Here is a 20,439-nt window from a genome sequence, read left to right on the forward strand (position 1 = left end):
GGCTATAAACATCATTAGAATTTTAATTAAGAGGAATAAGCGGGTAAAAATCAAATTCTGATTGGGTTTTATAGAATGATTAGAGTGGCAGCATGACATATATTTGGCTTTATTTGAACAAAAATTAATGTTTGGTATAAAATACCAAATGAACAAGTTCAAGCTACATAATATATGGATCCGCCATTGAAATAAATCAAACATATGATGATTGATCTCAAAATGTGTAATCAATTTATCCAACTGATAGCTTTTCACTCACAAGAATTTTATAGATGGCATGAAAAAAAAAATTCTAATGATAATCAATTTATAAAGCCATCTCAGTTATTTTGAATTTGGGCTGAAATGAGAATCAAAGGTGGGCGAGAGATTTTTTAAGAAAATATATAGGTATATACATAAACTGTGCTATATATTTGAATTTTCATTTTTAAGTTTTTTATCGATATTTTTAAAAGTAATTTTCTAATTTTATAATTTAGGAGAAATGTTATTAGATAATTGATGTTGTATAATAAAATAAAACTTATAATTACATTGTTGGTGGCTAATCTATAAGTAATTTTTGAGAATGGATGCCAGTCCTAGCCTTGGTGAGCTCCCAGGCCCAACTCACCTAAACTTTTTAAAAGCAAATATAAAACTTATAAACACAACTATATAAAAATAAAACATATTAACTTGGGAAAATGACATTAAAATCCCATTGAAATATAAAAATGATAATTAAGTCTCTCAAAATGCTATAATTCCTCTAAAGTTCCTAGATACCTTTCTAACATTAATGATTTCTGTTTAGCTATGAAAAATTTATAAACTTTATATGATATAAATTTTGGCGGTAATGAAATCTATTTTGCCATTTAAAACATAAAACGAAAAACAATTTACTCTTTTCATGGGTAAGTCTGTGGCACATATCCAAAACACCTTTTTTCGTGTTTTTGATTTTTTTTTTTTGAAGATTTGCCTTTCCAACTTCGTGCCCTCCTCTACGGGTATTCAAATTATTAAAGTTAGCTCATTTTGTGCATTGATGGAAACAGCTTTGCAAAAGTTTGCTTCCTTGTTCAATTTAATTTCCCTGAGAAAATTAATGTTTGGTAATTCTGTAATTGTTAAATGATAATAATTTTTTTAATTGTTAAATGATAATAATTTTTTTTAATTTGGTCAAGATAAAATAATCCAATGTTTTTTACAATCCTCTTTTAGCTAGCTAGAGAATTTGTCACTTTAGATGATTTATAGAATTTCTTTTGTAGTTTCGTTAAAACCATGTAAAATTTTCAAACAATTACTGCACAATATGTTGCTTATAATTTGCATGTGTTGTTAGACTTGGTAAAAAAGATTAACCATATATGGACGCTCGTAGAATTAATATGCCATCTTTTTTGTGTCTTTATCATATATACGTGGGAAATATTCTCAATAGATATACTTGTGACCAATTCCAATTCAATATCTTTAAGAGTTAATTTTTTTTTTGGCAGGTGATATACCAGAAGGTATTGGAAAATTGGATATGCTTCAAGAGTTAGGTCTTGATCATAATAATTTACAAGGTAATTTTTTCATCAAATTATGATATTCTGGCTATTATAGTTTTTTCCCCTCTCTTTTGTTGTTTTCTTAGTATTACTATGAACAGCCATGCATTTTCTTTTCCTACTTTTCTTTTTTTTTTATAAATTTGTGTATGGGTGAACTTTTCTTTTCTAACAATTCTTTAAACATAAAAAAAAGTCTTCAGTTCTGGTTGGCCAAAAAAAAAATTCCTTTCCAATAAATTTAGAAATGCTGGTTAGGATGTCTTGTGGAGCATTTTGTTTGTTTGGAACAAACAAAGCTCCATCCATAGTGAGGAAAATGGATTTGCAGCCAAAATGGATGTGCCTTTATGAATTTGCACATTAATTAATAAAACTAATATTTTATTGAGCTTCCTAGACATTTTTTAAATCCTTCAATATTTTCTTATATCTTTTGGTAATGTTCTGACACAAAACAAGAACAACTTTTTCCTTTTTGTTTTTTTGACAAACTGTATCAATATAGCTACATATTTTTCCAATATGATATGCATCATGTGAAGTAAAATAAAATGACTCTGAATAACCTGTGTGGACTGTCACTGTTCAATCTTAAATATCTTTGGATCTATGTGAAGCTCAATAAAATATATATTGAAACATTAAAGACTATATATATAACCCAAAAAGCTGTTCTTTTCTTTTTGCTAGATAATTACGTGTTGACATAAATAAGTATAATATTAAAAAAATTTGTTTAGTATTCAACTTGTATGTTGTATAGAAAAAATAACTGTTTTTTATGATCTAGTTTTTTTTTTTCCCTGGCTGCATGTAGCTTGTGATGTTATATTAAGAGTGTAACGTTGAATGCATGTTGGTACTGTAGGAGGGGATCCACTTCCACGTGTCATGGGTTATACATTTATTTTGAAAATTTGGACAGTAACCATCAAATTATAAGTATATGACTATTTTTTCCTTTTTCACGTTTTTTGTGAATAATAATTTCGAGCATCATATTTTTGTAAGCACATTCCATGAAATATTTTATAAGTAGAAGATTTTTGAAATTAAATAAAAAAATTATAAACTTGAAAAATGATGCGTTGTTTAGCATTGGCCTCAATCATCTCATAAAGTTATATTGTATCGTTTTAACACATTGCATGAAACTTTAAAATTACAAAATCCATCTCTCCATACAAAATCATCTCATATACTTGGATTTAAATTAATTTTTTATATAATAACTTGATGCATTGGAAACTTGATTTTGCTTAATTAAAAACAATTCGATCTTGGTCACAATAACTTATCGGGTATACTATTAACAGATAATATTTTGGTACCATCCATCCTTCTTTCTTTTGTATTTTGAAACTTTGATAATTATTAACTTAAATGCTAATAGCTTTCTGATCAAAATACAGTTAATTATTTTCTTTGCATTATCATAAACAACAAGTACATTGCTTTTCTTAGAATTTGTTTCTTTCATTTGGGATTTTTGAACCATAATGCAATAAGTATATATTCTTGAAGACTATCAATTTATCCAAGTTAAATACTTTGTGTCAAACAAATATATTATATTGATTGTGATTTGCTAAAAGTTATGATATTATTATAGGTAATTGATCCGGAATATTGTCTCCTCAATCCTACATAGGCCAATTTTGTTGCCATATTGAATGAAATACTGTAGGAGATACTCTTAAAAAAAAAATACTCATCTTACAAATATGAAAATTATATATTTAATGACATGTCTTTAACTTGTCTTGCCACATCAATATTGACGAAGCGTTGAAAACATAACCATGCTCTCAAGAAGTCATATTGTGTTATCGTCATATTGTTCAAATGGTTTCAATAATGCATTGCTTGAAACAACTTCTCCACTCAACATGTTCATGATAATCCCTTCAATCTATTTATGAGAAGCAAATAATAGTTTAGTGAGCATTAAATATCTGCAACAATTTTACTTGGAAAACCTTTTTATGGTACTTAACGTGTTCATTCAAGAAAGAAAAATTAATCAGTCGCTCGTTGAATCTTTTTTAAGGAATTTTTTCCATGAAACACCTTTCCTAGATGTGCCACATCTAATTATTTTTGCCACGGAATATTAACACCATTTAAAGGCTTATATTATAAATGAAATATGTACATATGGCAACAAATAAAAGATATCATAGTTGCTCGTTTAATTCCTTATTTAGTACTCTCTTTCTCTCCTGCACATGGCGATAATGAAACACGTTCACAATGCAACAATATAAACATGCTCATTATCCCAATAGTGTTCTTCTCTTGGGAATAAAGGACGGATGTAATTGTAATGCCTCTACAGTCCGTATATATTGTTGTTTTTTAATTTAATTTATTATTTTTCCTGTAAAATATAAAAAGAAGAAAATATGTATATTTTACATATAATTAAACATGATCATTATCCCAATAATGTTCTTCCCTTGGGAATAAAGGACGGGTGTAATTGTGATGCCTCTATAGTCCGTATATATTTTTGTTTTTTAATTTAATTTATTATTTTTCCTGTAAAATATAAAAAGAAGAAAATATGTATATTTTACATATAATTAAACATGCTCATCATCCCAATAGTGTTCTTCTCTTGCGAATAAAGGACGGATGTAATTGTGATGCCTCTACAGTCCGTATCTATTTTTGTTTTTTAATTTAATTTATTATTTTTCCTGTAAAATATAAAAAGAAAATATATAAATATTAATTAAATAGTTATGGAATATTAGTAAATTTAGTCAAATATAAGCCAAAATCTGCACCTATTTAACTATAAAATGTACACTTATCAAAGAGGCTCAGCACAAGTGAAGTTACTACCAAATTTTTTTTCTTCTTTTCACATGGGTTCTTTGTGCATCATCACAAACAATTCTGATGACTCTACTAATTAATTATCACACTACGAATTTATGATATGTTTGTGATGATTAAATATTTTTAATTAAAATAAATATATTAATCATATGTTCTTTGACAATCTCTTGCGCGATATATTAATAAGGAATTTCCATTGTGGTTATGTTTTATATTTGTATTTATACAGCAATGGGTATTTATATACATCATATCTCCATGTTTAATTCTCTACCTCATTTAGTTTTCTTTTCTTTTCTTTATCAAATAATATTTCAGGAGATATTCCAAGAGAGATGGGCCGTCTCCAAAATCTAAAACTTCTATATTTGAATACAAATAAGCTTTCTGGCCAAATACCATCAAATATCTTCAATATTTCAGAGTTACAAGAGATTGATTTAAGTTGGAGTAATTTGTCTGGAAGTATTCCCTCTAGTGTATGCCATGGACTTCCAAAATTACAAGTGCCACATCTTCAAAAAAATGCATTATCCGGAACCCTGCCATCCAATTGGTTACAATGCAAAGAGCTCAAAGAATTAAATTTAGAAGACAATTCTTTTACAAGTATTTGAGACTGGCCCACTATTTTAAATCTTCAACTTTAATTTCTTTGCCAATATATTTTAATTGCACTTTAATGATTGCAATAACAGCGAAAGTACTTTTTGTTTTATTGTTATTTTGCAAGATGCATTGGTGATATCACAAGGCAGATTTTATTTTAAGTTTACCTTTTAACAAGATTTTTGGCTCCATATCAAAAGCTTAGAAACCTGACTATGCTTCAGTTGTTTTAAATCCCCCCGGCCACTGCACCAATGAATTTGTCTATTTTGTACACAATCTTTACAAATGTCATATAAGCAATTTGAAAAACATAATTTGACTGGACGCAAAATTACAAATCCGTAGAATATTCTACTTTCAGTATTTAAATCCTTCTTATAATAGGTGAGATATCTGAGTTTTTTTTTTAATAATTTGTATATTTGTTTTAAATTTTTATATGTTTTGTTGGAATTTTCATATAACCTGAAAATATAAAAGATATTGCTCCCTCTTTATACAATTGTTTATTATTTCATATTTCTATATATATTTTACTGAGATTTCTAAAACTTTTTTAATCCTGCCATGTTTTCTCTTATCTTTTAGTAAAGTTCCATACAAAACAAGCACAAATGTTTTTTTTCTTCTATTTTTATAAAATTTTTACCCATCTCCATAATTTCCAACCAACTTTATTTTGAAGAAAACCTGATAATTGTGAGGAACTCTTGTGGACCTACACCGTTCGATCTTAAATATTTTCGAAGCCACACAAAGCGCTGTAAAATATATATTGAAAATTAAAGAATATATTTATATATATAACCCAAAGGACATACTTTTCTTTTAGTTAGCTTATTACGTGTTGAAAAAATAAGTATAATATTTTAAAAATTTATTTTATTATTCAAGTTATGTAAAAAAATATAGTCTATTTAGTTATATTATTTTTTCTGGCTGCATATAACGTGTGAGATGTTAAGAGTGTGTAATGTTTTCACCAAAAAAAAAAAAATTGCAATGTTGGAAAGGAAAGTTGTGTGCAAATGGCACAGTAGGGGATCCTCTTTCACTTGTCATGCGTTATACTTTTGACAATTTAGACTGTAATTAACAAATTATAAGAATTACTAATTTTTCCCTTTCACTTTTGTTTTTTGGTGAGTAATCATAAACATCATACTTTTTGTTAGTACTTTCCATGAAATAAAAAATTGTATACATAGTGGATATACATACTAAAGAAAAGACTATGCTACACTTTTTATAGTCAAATTTCTATACTTCAATTTCTTAAAAACTTAATTTTAATTAACTATATATTCAAAAGTGTTTGTCTTTAAGTGTTCATCTTCTTTCATATACCAACATGCATTAATTGGAAATTTGAGTATGCTTCAATAACTATAACTTAATTAGTGCCGATAGAGCATGATGCGCTAACTTCTGTGTGCGTACACATTACTTTTTGTATGCTTTTTTATGCAATTGCTCTGAGTAACAAAGCATTTTTTTTGGAAGTATTACATTTAAATCCCCCACAATATAATTAAATACTACAATGTTCATTTAATCTAGATGTTAATGTCTGTATTACATGGAATCTAAGATTAGTTTCACAGTCCAAAGCTTAATTATGTGACTTTCTAAAATACTTTAAAAATGTTCATCATAGATTTTTATTTAAATAAAAATATTACTGTTAGAAATTTGCAGATTAATTCAACAAATTAAGCAAAATACTAGAATATATATATTTTTTGAATGAATTACATATGATGTTGAAGTAAAAAGTTTTATGCATTCCTTAAAAGTGAAAAAGAAAACAATAGCCAAATTTCAAAACTTTACTTTTTTTTTTTTTTTAAGTTTCTGCTAGCATCACCTCAACTACAAGCGAAACTAATAGAGGATTCAGATGTAATGTTTTCACACATCAACACACATAATAATTTTCTAAAGACAATAATGAGTTGCTTTTGATAACTCATAATGCATTACAGTCATAATTTTCAAATGGTTTTTTTTTTTGCATAATTAGAAAAAGCTACAATGCTTTTCTTATATCTTGTTTCTTTCATCTGGGATTTTTGAACCATAATGCCAATAAATAATCTTAAAGAAATTAATCATAGTCGAGTTTTCAAAATTTTGAGCTCTTGGACAGTAAGCTCTCTCATCGCAAATATGGACAATAAATATGCTACTTAAGGTTCTTGTTCAACATTTAATTACCCCATTATATTTAATATTATACACAAGTATATCCTTAACATTTAAATTATAAACAAGAATGAAAACGAAAATAATAATTGTGATATGGCCAATGGTGTTTTCAATTTATCGAAGTTAAATATATACATTGTGTGAAACAAACATACTATATTTCATTAACATGCTAAAAATTAAGATATTATATTATAGGTGATTGCTCTAGAATATTATCTCCTCGATTCGACATAGGCCATTTTTTGTTGTCACAGTGGAAGAGATACTGTAGGTGATGTTATAAAAAAATCAATCATCTTATAAATATTAAAATTATATACTTAGTTACATTTCTTTAACTTGCCATGCCACATCATCAAAGAGGCATTGAAAACTTAATTATTCTCTCAATAAATCATAATGTTATACTGTCATACTGTTCAAATAGTTTTCATGGCATTGCTTGAGACAACTTCTATAAATGACATGTTCAGATACTTTCTCTAAGCCTATTTATAAGAAACAAATGATAGTTTAATAGTTTAATAGTTTAATATTTTAAGGTCATATGTGACTTTCAGGTCATATACCAAGAGGCATTGGAAACTTGACTATGCTTCAAATGTTAAATCTCCATGACAATAATTTCCAAGGTACTTTTTCATCAAATTTATGATATGCTATCTACTCTGATTGTGTTACTTTTCATATGCTCTACTATATATGAGCAAAAATGCATTTCTCTTTCTTTTTTTCTTTTTATTGAATTGTGTCATACTCTTTTGGTGTCTTTTTTTTTTTGGTTATTACATTTTAGGATATGTTTCTAAAGGGATTGGTGATTGTCAACATTAGAAAATTATATATTTTCCCGGTAAACTAATCAACAACTCAATGGTCTATTGTTAGAATTTTTTTTTTTTTCAAAATGGTTTTCTTTACATCATCCGAAAGAACTATATTGCTGCTTTTTTTTTTTCTTTATCATATAAAGAGTGTGTAATGTTGGAAAGGAAAGTTGTGCAAATGGCACAGTTGGGGATCCTCTTTCACATGTCATGCTTTGACAATTTAGACCGCCATCAACGAATCATAAGAATTACTAATTTTTCCTTTTCACATTTTTTTTTGTGAATAATCACAAACATCATACTTTTTGTTAGCAATTTCCATGAAATATTTCATACGAAATGAAGGATTTTTAAATAAAAAAAAATATATATAGTGGATATAATACTAAAGACAAGACCGTGCTACACTTTTTATTTTCAAATTTTCTATACTTTAATTACTTAAAAACTTAATTTTAATTAACTATATATTCAAAAGTGTATGTCTTTAGGTGTTCATCTTCTTTCATATAACAAGATCAATTGGAAATTTGACTATGCTTCAATACTTATATCTTAATTAGCGCCAATAAATCATCATGTACTAACTTCTATCCACGCACCCATTACCTTTTATATGTTTTTTTATGCAATTGCTCTGAGTAACAATGCATTTCTTTTTGAAAGAATTACACTTAAATCCTCCACAATATAATTAAATACTACAAGGTTCATTTAAAGTAGATGTTAATGTGTGTGTTACATGGAATCTAAGATTAGTTTCACAGTCCAAAGCTTAATAAAGTGACTTTCTAAAATACTTTAAAAAATGTTCATCATATATTTTTATTTAAATAAAAATATTACTGTTAAAAATTTGCAAATCAATTCAACAACTTAAAAATAAAAAATACTGGAACATAACTTTTGTTCGAATGATTTACATAAGATGTAGAGGTAAAGAGTTTTATGCATTCCTTAAAACGGAAAAAAGAAACAACAGCCAAATTTCAAAACTTAACCTTTTTTCTTTTTCTCCTTTCTGCTAGCATCACCTCAACTACAAATAAAAATGGCACATATATGTATCACCAAAACATACAGAGGATTCAGATGTAATGTTTTCACACATCAACGCGCATAATAATTTTCTGAAAACAATAATGAGTTGCTTTTGACAACTCATTATACGTTACCATTATATTTTTTAAATGGTTTTCTTTGCATGATTGGAAACAACTACAATGCTTTTCTTATATCTTGTTTCATTCATCTGGGAATTTTGAACCATAATGTCAATATATAATCTTAAAGAAATTAGTCATAGTTAAGATTTCAAAATTATGAGCTCTTAGACAGTAAGCTCTCTCATCACGAATGTTGCCAATAAATTTGAATTTGCTCCAGGAGTTGGACCTCAGTGTGAATAATTTACAAGGTACACCTTTAGCAAAACATAATATAATATTTTTAGCTTGTTCATTGAATAATATCGAAATTCTTTTCATCTAAAATTGAATGTGATTTCACAAAAAAGAAGAAGAAGAAGAATATGTCATAGACTTCCAAATTTACAAATGCTATATCTTCAAAAGAATAATTAATCATCTAGAGCTCTGCCATATAATTGGATACAATGCAAAGAGCTCAAAAGCTTATAGTTAGAATACAGCTTCTTTACAAGGTGTGTGCCACTAGAGAAGTTATTGGTTCAACATAAAGCATTTCTTTCACAAACATTTCGTGAAACTCAACTTTTTGTTTTGAGTAAATTTATACCCATTTTTCAACTAAAATGATTTTTTTAAAACGTCATCTTGTAATATTGTTTTTTTTTTATTGTTGTCATGCCCAAGTATTATATGTCTAAAAGTTAAATTCTCTGATGCTAATATCTACAAAACCAATATAATTGCAAATGCAAATTTCCAATTAGATTATGTGACCACTCCTTGCCGCCACAACACAAGTATAATGTGTGTTCCTTTATGTGTGCAGTTATGAGTTCCTTATTCTTTTTTTTTTTTTTTTTCCTTTGGTCAATATAACTGATACTTCATAGAATGTTGGCAATCTTAGATGATTCCCAGCCTTTAATTTCTTAACTAATATAGACCACATATATGGAGGCATGCATTTTTCTTTGCCACCACATTTTTTTTACGTACTTAATTGCTTAAAATCACCGCTGCATCAGCACATAAATATATACGAATCAGGAAGGAAAGCTTTCCCAGACCAGTCCCAAAAGCCAGCATATTTGACCATGCAAATGGGCTCCAAAATAACGAAAATTTTAGACAGCAAACCAAACATGGAGAGTAATATACATACAAAAATTCAACTCAGGATCCCCTCCGTACAAATAGAAAAAAATCAACATAGTGAGCTGTTAGGAAGACAGAATGCTTCGCATGCAGCTCTTAAAAGTCAGAATACTTAACTGTGCAAATAAGATATAAAAAAAATCCTCAAATTTGTCCACCAAACAAGATCTTACCAGAACAAAAGTTATCATTTATGAAACAAGCTAGTATCATGAATTTAGATTCCCTTTCTGTACATTACAGACCCCAAGTTGCAGCAAAGACGAACACCAAGATAGCAATCACAATAACACAAATTGTTCAACATTATATATATGACAGTCGATGGATTGGTAAACATAATGCACACGGGGCAATAAGGCATATAAACATGTAATTCTCAACATATGAAGTAACGATCACATATGAATTTTTCACACCAAAAGTAGAAGAAATTAATTTTGACCGCCAAGAAATCAACAGGAGTTTGATAAAAAAAATAGGAACAAATTAACCTGTAAGGAGTCAAGATTGAAGACTTTCTCGGTCAGCACCTTCTCTGTTTCTTCAGCACCTATCTTTGATATTTCCTCTTCTTGCAAAATTTCCCATCTAATCAGCAAAGTAAAGCGCAAAGTTGCTTTATGAGGTTTACGTGGGAGATGGATTAATCAGAAGAGAATAGCGGCGGGTTGTCGTGTTCCTCTTCCTTATCTCTCTGCTACGCTCTCATCGTAACAGAGGGCTAGCCATTTTGTCTATTCCAGGATGTTAATTTTTCTTTTTTCTTTTTTGGTAAAATTTTATTGTTAATTTTTCTTTCAGGCCATATACTAGACGGCATTGGAAAGTTGGCTATACTTCAAAATTTACATCTTGATCTTAATAATTTACAAGATATTTTTTCCAATTTATGATATGCTAGCTTTTATTTTTCTTCAGTCTTTTTATCATTATTACTATGAAAAATAAGCATCTTCTCTTCATATTTTTTCTTTTGTTTATAAATTTGTGTATGTGTGAAATTTTCTTCTTCTACAATTCTTTATGCATAAAAATAAGTATTTAGTTATTTTTAATTTTAGGGATACTAGTTAGGATGTCATGTGGATCAGCATTTTGTTAGTTTGGAACAAAGAAAACTCCAGTTGGAGTAAGGAAAAAATTTGTTCTCTAATCTCATGAATAACAATGCCTTTCTGGTCAAAATACAGTTTATTAATATATTATATTAGAGTTGAAATGTACTTATTGAGTGACAATATTAATATCAATATTAAAATATGAAGTCTCTATCTCACTTGTTCCATTTAAATTGTAAACAAGAATTAAAAAAATAAAAAATATAGAACTTCAATCCCTATAGTTTAAAAAAATTTAACTTTTAATATGACATTAAATGTAAGTTTATGAACAATATGTACTTTATTGTTCATTTTTCACATTTTTTGGTTATAAGTTTATTTATTCGTGAAATTTCTTGTTTCAGTAATTATTTATAGGCATAAAAATAACTTTTTAATTATTTTCTATTGTAGTAATGCGGTAGAGATTGATTAGTGTGGCCATGTGGTATATAGCGGGCTTTATCTGAACAAAAAATATGATGTATATAAATTAATCAAACATTTGTTAAGGATTTTTAAGGCTTTTTTTGTGTGCCATGAGTTAAATTATTAACTATCCATCTCTCTATAGTCGTTATAATTCTGAATAATCTTATGATTTGTATTACCTTACAAGTGTAATCAATCTATCCAACCAACAACTTTTCTACCACAAGAATTTTATGAATGTCATGAAAAAAATATTTTTAAAAGATAACTATATTTTCAGATTCTCTTCATTTGAACGAGGGATGAAGTTAGAATTAATCAAAGGTGGGTGGGAGTTTTTTTAATTACACACACTCACAGACAAACTATTGTATTTCAATTTTCAATTTTCAATTTTTATTTTTGATATTTTTAAAAGTAATTTTATGATGTGAGAGAAATGCTATTAGATAATTGATGATGTATAATAATATAAAACCTAAAAGAATACAAACATATAACAATATAAAATATGAGCAGCATATTAACTTTTCAACAGTACTTAAATAAAGAACATTGTAAAGAATATAAAAATAATTCCCATTTAATTATTTAAGAACGGCAATTATACAAATTCAATGAAGTAAATAATTTATTCATATTTTTTATATAATATTGTATATAATACACTATTTTCATCCGTTTCTATATAATAATTATTGTTAGTAATTCTATACTTTTATAGGAAAAATTAACTATTTAGTCCTTGTAGTTTCTGAGTTTGCAATTCAGTCTTTATACTTTAACACGTCATGATTTAGTCCTTAAACTCTCCTCTGTTATTTGCATCCATCTTTATTTCTTAGAAAATAAATTAGTCCCTTATAACTCATCCTACATGGCACTTACAGTAATTAAAAATATTAAAAAGTGTTTTGAATAGAGATTGAGGAAACTATAAGGACCAAATTGCCTTCAGAAAAATATAATATTTATATTTTTAATATTTTTTAGATTTTTAAATAAATTTATTAGAACCACTAGAATCATGTTTTTTTCTTTTGTCCTCTTCATTTGAGTTCTTTAATCATATGACAAGCAATAATCCTAAGGAATTTTTGGTGATCTTCCAAATTTAAAAATATGAACACATTCACATCACAACCCATCATTATCTATTTCTTGCTTTCCACCTTCTCATGCTCTTGCAAGCAAGAAGAAAGGCATTATTTACATATATATATATTCACCATCATTGATCGTTGTACTTTAGAGCCCTCAATTACACATTTAAATTTGTGGCTTACATGCACATAATTGTGTTGTGAAATATACAACACTTTAATGTCCATCAAATATTATAGAATTGTATTACTCTATTTTTTGGACTTCAAAACAGAGGTAAGCATGCAATAGTATTATTGATTACATGAAGATTTATCCTTCCAAATCCGTGCTCTTTTCATTTATCTCTCTCAATAGTTTCTTTTTCTTCTATTTATTTTTCAATAATCAATTCTGTGAAGATTTTCCTTTTAATTTGAGCTATCAGATTATGGGTTGTCTATGTCTTTAATTTGTAGCTCTGTCTCAACTTCTTCTTCACTGTTTTTGTCATCTTATCTTTTGACTTCTCTTTTCTCAATCTCAGAAGTCGTTCTTTGTTTCTTGTTTGGAAAGCCAATTTGTGAGAAAAAATCTAAAAAAAAATTAGAATTTTGGAATGATGTTGAATATATAATATTTTTATATAAAGTTTCCCTGAAGTGAAAGTTTTTATTTACATAATTATTATTTAGACCCTCATTGGAATTTCAAAATTGGAGATAATATTTGAAATGTGTGTATTTATAGATTTATATATTAATGTTGAAGTACTGTAAATGTCCAATCATTATCATAGTTATTTAATAATTGAGATAAAAGTTTTTCGGCCAGACATAAAAGCAAGTTTAAGTTTACTAGTTAAACCCGTAGCTTTTAATTTGTCAAATGAATAATACAATCTTGAAAAATTCCTTTTATCGAAAATCAAATATGTGATTTCACCCAAAACAAAATTGAAAACGTGAACCATCACTATACGTATTGTCTAATTTTTTTTTTTTTTAAGTTATGCAAAGCTCAACAAAATCTGTATTAATAGTCGAGGAGTAAAAGAGAATATATAAAAGCCAAAAAAGCCATACTTATTTTTCAGATAGATTTAAATGTTTTAACAATGAAGTATAATATTTTAAAATTGTGAATTTCGTATCTAACTTGTACATCATACATAAAACGTATATAATTTTTTTTTTTTTTGCAATCTATCTTGTTATGTTACTTTTTTTCTTCATGCCTCTAGCTAGCGAGTTGTTGGCAAAAAAAAAAAAAAAATTGACAAGACTATGTTCCAATTTTTATTATTCAAATTTACTGTACTTTAATCTATCTTGCGGTATTATATATTCTTTGGGATATATTTCTTGCTTAGATAAAATGGGAAACCTTTATCTTATTTTTACTGAATCAAAGCACTTCTTTAACAAAATATGTAAGTGCTACTCATTTTTGCTTTTAGGATATCATATCATCCATCAGTACTAAAATGAACTCTTTTTTTTTTAATTACTCTGCACATGGCAACAAATTATATTTCCAGGAAAAATCATGTGTAAGAATATTGCCTTGACACTCATTTGATTAGCTCATGCTAATTAGAACATGCCTCAAGAAGGTTTTTACGTGTTTGGAAAACCATTTTGTGAAAAAAAAAGTGAATAGTAGTGCAGTGAACATGCGTTAATAAAATTTCTCTTGTTTTTTAGTTTAAATTCATTTCTACCTTTTTTTTTGGCTTCAAACATAATTATGATTTTAATGCCTAGAAAGGTATGTTGAGTATTTTTTTTTTTACTTTGATTCAATTAATACTCCACAAACTTATATATATATTTTAATTTCCGTCTTCACTATCTTTGATCATCATGCTTTAGATCCCTCAACTGCATATTTAGATTCATGTTTCCATATGGACAAGAATTGTGTTGTGAAATCTGCAACACGTTGGTGTCCAACAAATATAGTAAGTTCTCAAGGCTAAATCAAAAAAGAATAAAATTCCTTTTCTTTCACAACAAGGATTTGAACACACAACCTCATAATAGGCTACTAGCAGAGTTTCCATTGAACCACCAATTTTTCTTGCTAGATTTATCACAAAATTTATAAAATTACTCTCAAAAGACCTTACCATAAAATTTAATTCTTACTAAAATTCTTGGGTTATTACATTTGTATATGTGCAAAATATCCCATGTCTATAATTCTATATGCATAAAAATACTTTAGTTTTGGTTAGCTAAAAAGAGACTTTAGTTATTGTTAATTTTAGTGATATTGGTTAGGATGTCTTCTCTTCTACAGTATTTGAGTTCTTTTTCTTCATATTATGTTTTTATTTGCAACATTTTTAGATTATTTTCTAAGAATTACTATGAACAAGGTGCATTTTATTTTTCATTTTCACCTTTGTTTTATTACAAGGTATCAATAAGTTTGTGCATTTATGAAATTCTTGTTGTAATAATTCTTTGTGCATAAAAAGTCTTAATTTTAGGGATGATAACTTGGGAAGCCAATTTTTTGGAAATAACAGAGATATGATGTTGTTATATGCAATAAAAATTTTCAGCGATTTCTATTTTTGTTGTAATAATTTTGACTTAACTAACATTGAAAACTTAACTATACTTCCAACAGCTCATGATGCGTTACTGTCAAAATTGACAACTTAACTATATATTTAGATTAGTGGTTCACTTGCACGAGAATTCTTTACTTTGTTTACCCCTGTTTCCTAGGCTAAAAAGTATAGGCAATCATATAATACTGTTCTTGATGATTCTATGAAGATTTTCCCTTCCAAGTCCATGTCTTTTTCCTTTTAAATCTCTCAATAATTTCTTTTTCTTCTATTTATTTTTCACACATCAAGACAATGAAGATTTTCCTTTTAATTCTCTACATAGAGAGACGCATGAGAGATAGATATTGAACTATCAGATTATGGGTTGTCTATGCCTTTATACCTCCATCTCAACTTTTTCTCCTTTATTGTTTTCATTATCTTTTCTTCCTTTCACTTCCCTTTTCTTAATTCAAAAATTGATGAAGAATAAATTATTAATAGTTTTAAAAAATCATCTTACATATTTCTTTCCTCTTTTATTTCCAACTTGAAGAGTTATATTTTGATTGATTACAACAAATTTGATGAGTCTATTTTATATAACATTGTAGGAGATATTCCCAAAGAGATTGGTAATCTTGAAAGTCTGGAAATTTTACATTGAGGCCGAAATAAGTTTTCTGCCCAAATTTCATTTGCTATCTTTTATATATCTGAGTTGCAGGACATTGATTTAAGTTGGAATAATTTGTCAGGAGGCATTCCTTCTAATATATGCAATGGACTTCCAAATTTACAACATTTGCCAACACCATCTGGTTGGACACAATGCAAAGAGCTGAAAAACTTAACATTAGAAGACAACTTTCACAAAGGTATGTACTACTCATTAAGTCAAATTTCTAGATTCAATCTTATCAAATATATTTCGATTGCACTTTTATGCATTTGACGTTGGTATTGATCTAAACAATAAAACAAATTGGACTTCTTTATCTCCTATTTTTCATTTAAATGGAAATCTACATTGACAAATTAATTTATATTTAAAAAGTAATTAAAATTTAAGGAACCGGTATCAAACCTGTTTTGGAAAAAAAAATAAAGTAAAACAAAAATTTGATATCATTTTTATTAGATATAAAATTAATTTATATAATTTTTAAATTCTGTTTTCCCAAAAAAAGCTTTCATCAGTTCACAACCAACTACCCTGTTTCCATCTCCCACCCTCATCTGTGGCAAACATATTACATACCCTTGTATATGAGCCTAAATTAAAAACAGTGTCTATAAACATACTAAAAACACTATTTGTTTGTACCCTTGTATATATGAACCTCAATGATATATTTTGATTAAAATAATTTTTTATATATCTAATTTTCTATTTTGTTTGCAAAACAATTCCATATCTTGCAAATGAGCGTGTTAAATCAAGTAATAATTGAAAAGATTCCACGTGTATTAGAAAGAAAGAGGGAGAGTAGAAGAAAGGGAGAGGATGAAAATAAACAATGTTTTAATTTTTTTTTACATAAATGAAGTTCTTTTTTAAATGAATCAAATTATTTTCACATTAAATAAATAAATATACAAGTAGCCCCTATCAAAGCTGTTTTAAGATAAATATAAAAAAATTAAATAAGTAAAAGCTCAATAGCCCATGCATTATTACCCATATTTGTCTTAAATGATTTTCTCTGCATCATTTTAAATGAAAACATTGCCTTTTTATTTTCATTTTTTGTTTTTTCTTCTACAATAATGTTGTTAAAGATATTCTTAAAGAAATTACAGAGATAGTGGACATTTAAAAATTATGATCTTCAATACTACAATATATATATATATGATGTCATCATATGAGTTGTTCAGGATCTAGAGTGAGCTCATGCTATAAGCTCATGAACTGTCACCACACAAACAACTTTTTTAGTTAAGTAAACTACATGGTCTTATTCTCATACAATATATATTAGCAAAAAATTTATATGATGATGATGGGTCTTACTTAACTTATGATACCATATGTTATGTCCTGCTAGAATACTAGGCTACTTCTGAGACATAAGCCTGATGAGTATTATTTCTCTAAAAAATTATTTAATTCCTTTTTTCTAGAATAATTCGTTTATTTAAGAAAGGTAAAACTACAATATCAAAAAAACAAGTAAAACTAGAATTTTTGGATTTTCAGCAAAGTTAACAATGTAATAGTATTTTCTTAAAATGAGTGAAAATATTGGGAATACCTCATGCCGAGCTAATTTGTGACTTCTAAATGGCATTAGACAATTTGTGCTTTAATTAATGTACTGTCCCTTATGCTTTTAAGTCTCAATCTTCTTTCAGGTCATATACCCAAAAGTATTGGAAATTTGACCCTGCTTCAAAAGTTAACTGTGGGTTCCAATAATTTGGAAGGTATTCATTCAACAAGTAATAGCATTGTTATATATGCTTATTTTATCTGTTGCTTAATTGCAAAAAATATTCCTAATAAAATTGTTGATCTTAAAAACCTAAACATTGTAGACATGTTTTAACAGTTTAAAAAATTATATATAATTGCTACAATCATTTTTTCAAGTTCACATGTTTTTATTTTTGTGCAAAATCAGAAACATTAATTTTTAGTTTTTTTTTGTCAGTTACCCCATTACAAAGATATTTTGTAAGAGATTGAAATATTTGAAATTGAAAATTTAATCTTAAATCTTAATAAGTTTTCTCAGTTTCAACCATCAAATGTTGGATTGGAGGCATGTTTAGGACAAAATGCAAGAGTATGATTTAATTTTTATATTTAGATTACAATGCTCGACTATGGTACAAATAAATAAAAAGTCTTTAATCTCTTATTTATTTTAACAGAATTATTTTTTAATTATTTATAAGTTGAATTACATTTATAGAAATAATTTAAAGAATCTATGTAAAAGATAAGCGTCCATCTTGTTATTGTGTGCGTGCGTGTGGGGAGAAAGCTAAACTCTATATGTAGAACTTGACTCACCTAATATATAAAGCAGTATGGACAATGATATATCTCAGTTTTTAGATATTTGTCTTATTTACTATTTTTTTATTCACTTTAAATAAGTTCACCAAAATTAATCTTTGGAATACAGGTTTCATACCTATGGAAATAGGCAATCTCCATAAGCTTGAGATCTTAGATTTGTCATATAACAAGTTAAGGGGATCTATTCCGTCCAACATTTTTAACATTTCAACTTTGAGATACTTAAATCTTGGAAGCAATTCTATAATTGGCAATCTTCCATCAAATTTCGGAATCTCACTAGTTTCTATGAACTATCCTTGGGAGAAAATATGTTGACAGGATCAATTCCAAAAGTAATTGGTGGTTTACAGGATCTTCAATATTTGAATCTTGAAGGCAATGAGCTACATGGCCTAATCATTGATGAGATATGTGAAATCACAAAGCTTGCCTATTTATCATTAAGCAGAAACAAGTTTTTTGGAAAAATGCCACATTGTTTAGGAAATGTTACCTCTTTACGAGAACTTTACTTGGACTCTAATAAGTTAATTTTAAAAATACCCTCCTCCTTTTGGAATTTGAAGGATATATTGAAAGTAAACTTATCTTCCAATATTTTAGTTGGAAATGTATCATCAAGTATTGGAAACTTAAATGCTCTTATATCACTAGATTTGTCAATAAATCATATTTCAGAAAATATTCCAACATCTTTGGGTGGACTAATGAACTTGCAAGATCTCTCCTTAGCACATAACAATTTGCAAGGAAATATTCCTAAATCATTTGGAAATATGCTGAGCTTAGAAAATTTGGACCTTTTTGAGAATAATTTATCTGGTGAGATCCCCAAATCCTTGGAGTCACTTACTTATCTTAAGTATATCAATCTCTCCTACAACAAACTACAAGGAGAGATTCCAAGTGGTAGAGTTTTTGCAAATTTGACTACTGAATCTTTCATGATGAATGAAGCTCTTTGTGGCCTTCCACAACTAAAAGTGCCTCCTTGTGAAAAAGGAAGAAGAAAATGGTCATGGGAAAATCACTTTTACTAAAATGCATATCACCCATTGTTGTGTCAATAATTTTAATTGTCTTAGGTATTATCCTTTTAAGACATAGACATTCAAATTTAAGGGAACCAATTGAGAGGGGTTTATCTATTTTAGGAGGGCCAAGGAGGATTTCATATTTTGAAATTTTGGAGGCCACTAATGGATTTGATGAGAGTAACATTCTTGGAAAGGGGAGTTATGGTGAAGTGTTCAAAGGAAAGCTTTTGAATGGGATGACCGTTGCAATTAAAGTATTTAATTTTGATTCCGAAAAAATGTCAAGGTGCTTTGAAGTGGAACACAACACAATGTGTAATGTGTGTCATTATAATTTGGTGAAGATCGTAAGTTGTTGTTCTTTTAAATGTTTGATAATGGAGTTCATGCCTAAAGGGAGTCTTGAAAAATGGTTGTATTCTCACAATTATTGTTTGGACTTTTTACAAAGGCTCAATATAATGATAAATATAGCATCTGCTTTGGAATATATCCATCATGGCTTGTCAACACCAATAGTTCATTGCAATTTGAAGCCAAGTAACATTTTGTTGAATGGTGATATGGTTGCTCATGTGAGTGACTTTGGAATTTCCAAACTTTTAGATGAAGGGCAATCTAGAATACATACAGAGGCAATACCTACAATTGGATATATAGCACCTAGTAATTATTCTAAACCTAGCTTCATCATGTTCTTTTTTGCATCTATATTTCAAGAATGCTTTTTCGTTCTTAATTTCTTTTAGATTACATTGGAATCACCTTATTAAATGATACTTATGAAATCTTTCATACTCTATCACTTATTATTTAAAT

The 20,439-nt window shown here is 27.8% G+C and overlaps 1 protein-coding gene across 1 annotated transcript in view; it reads left to right on the forward strand.

Annotated features, from left to right (window-relative positions):
- The window catches only part of LOC129314027 (LRR receptor-like serine/threonine-protein kinase EFR), a 31,428-nt gene extending 11,805 nt beyond the window's left edge, over positions 1 to 19,623 (forward strand). Inside the window, exons 4-7 of the mRNA XM_054957408.1 lie at positions 1,500 to 1,571; positions 16,308 to 16,427; positions 17,908 to 17,979; positions 18,902 to 19,623. Coding sequence (XP_054813383.1) covers positions 1,500 to 1,571; positions 16,308 to 16,427; positions 17,908 to 17,979; positions 18,902 to 19,623 — 986 coding nt within the window. The remainder of the gene's footprint in view (positions 1 to 1,499; positions 1,572 to 16,307; positions 16,428 to 17,907; positions 17,980 to 18,901) is intronic.
- Positions 19,624 to 20,439: the final 816 nt, after the last annotated feature.

The sequence above is a fragment of the Prosopis cineraria genome, unplaced genomic scaffold (genome assembly GCF_029017545.1).
Source record: "Prosopis cineraria cultivar Desert tree isolate PC_DT_omini unplaced genomic scaffold, ASM2901754v1 PC6, whole genome shotgun sequence".
NCBI classification, from domain to species: Eukaryota; Viridiplantae; Streptophyta; class Magnoliopsida; order Fabales; family Fabaceae; genus Prosopis; species Prosopis cineraria.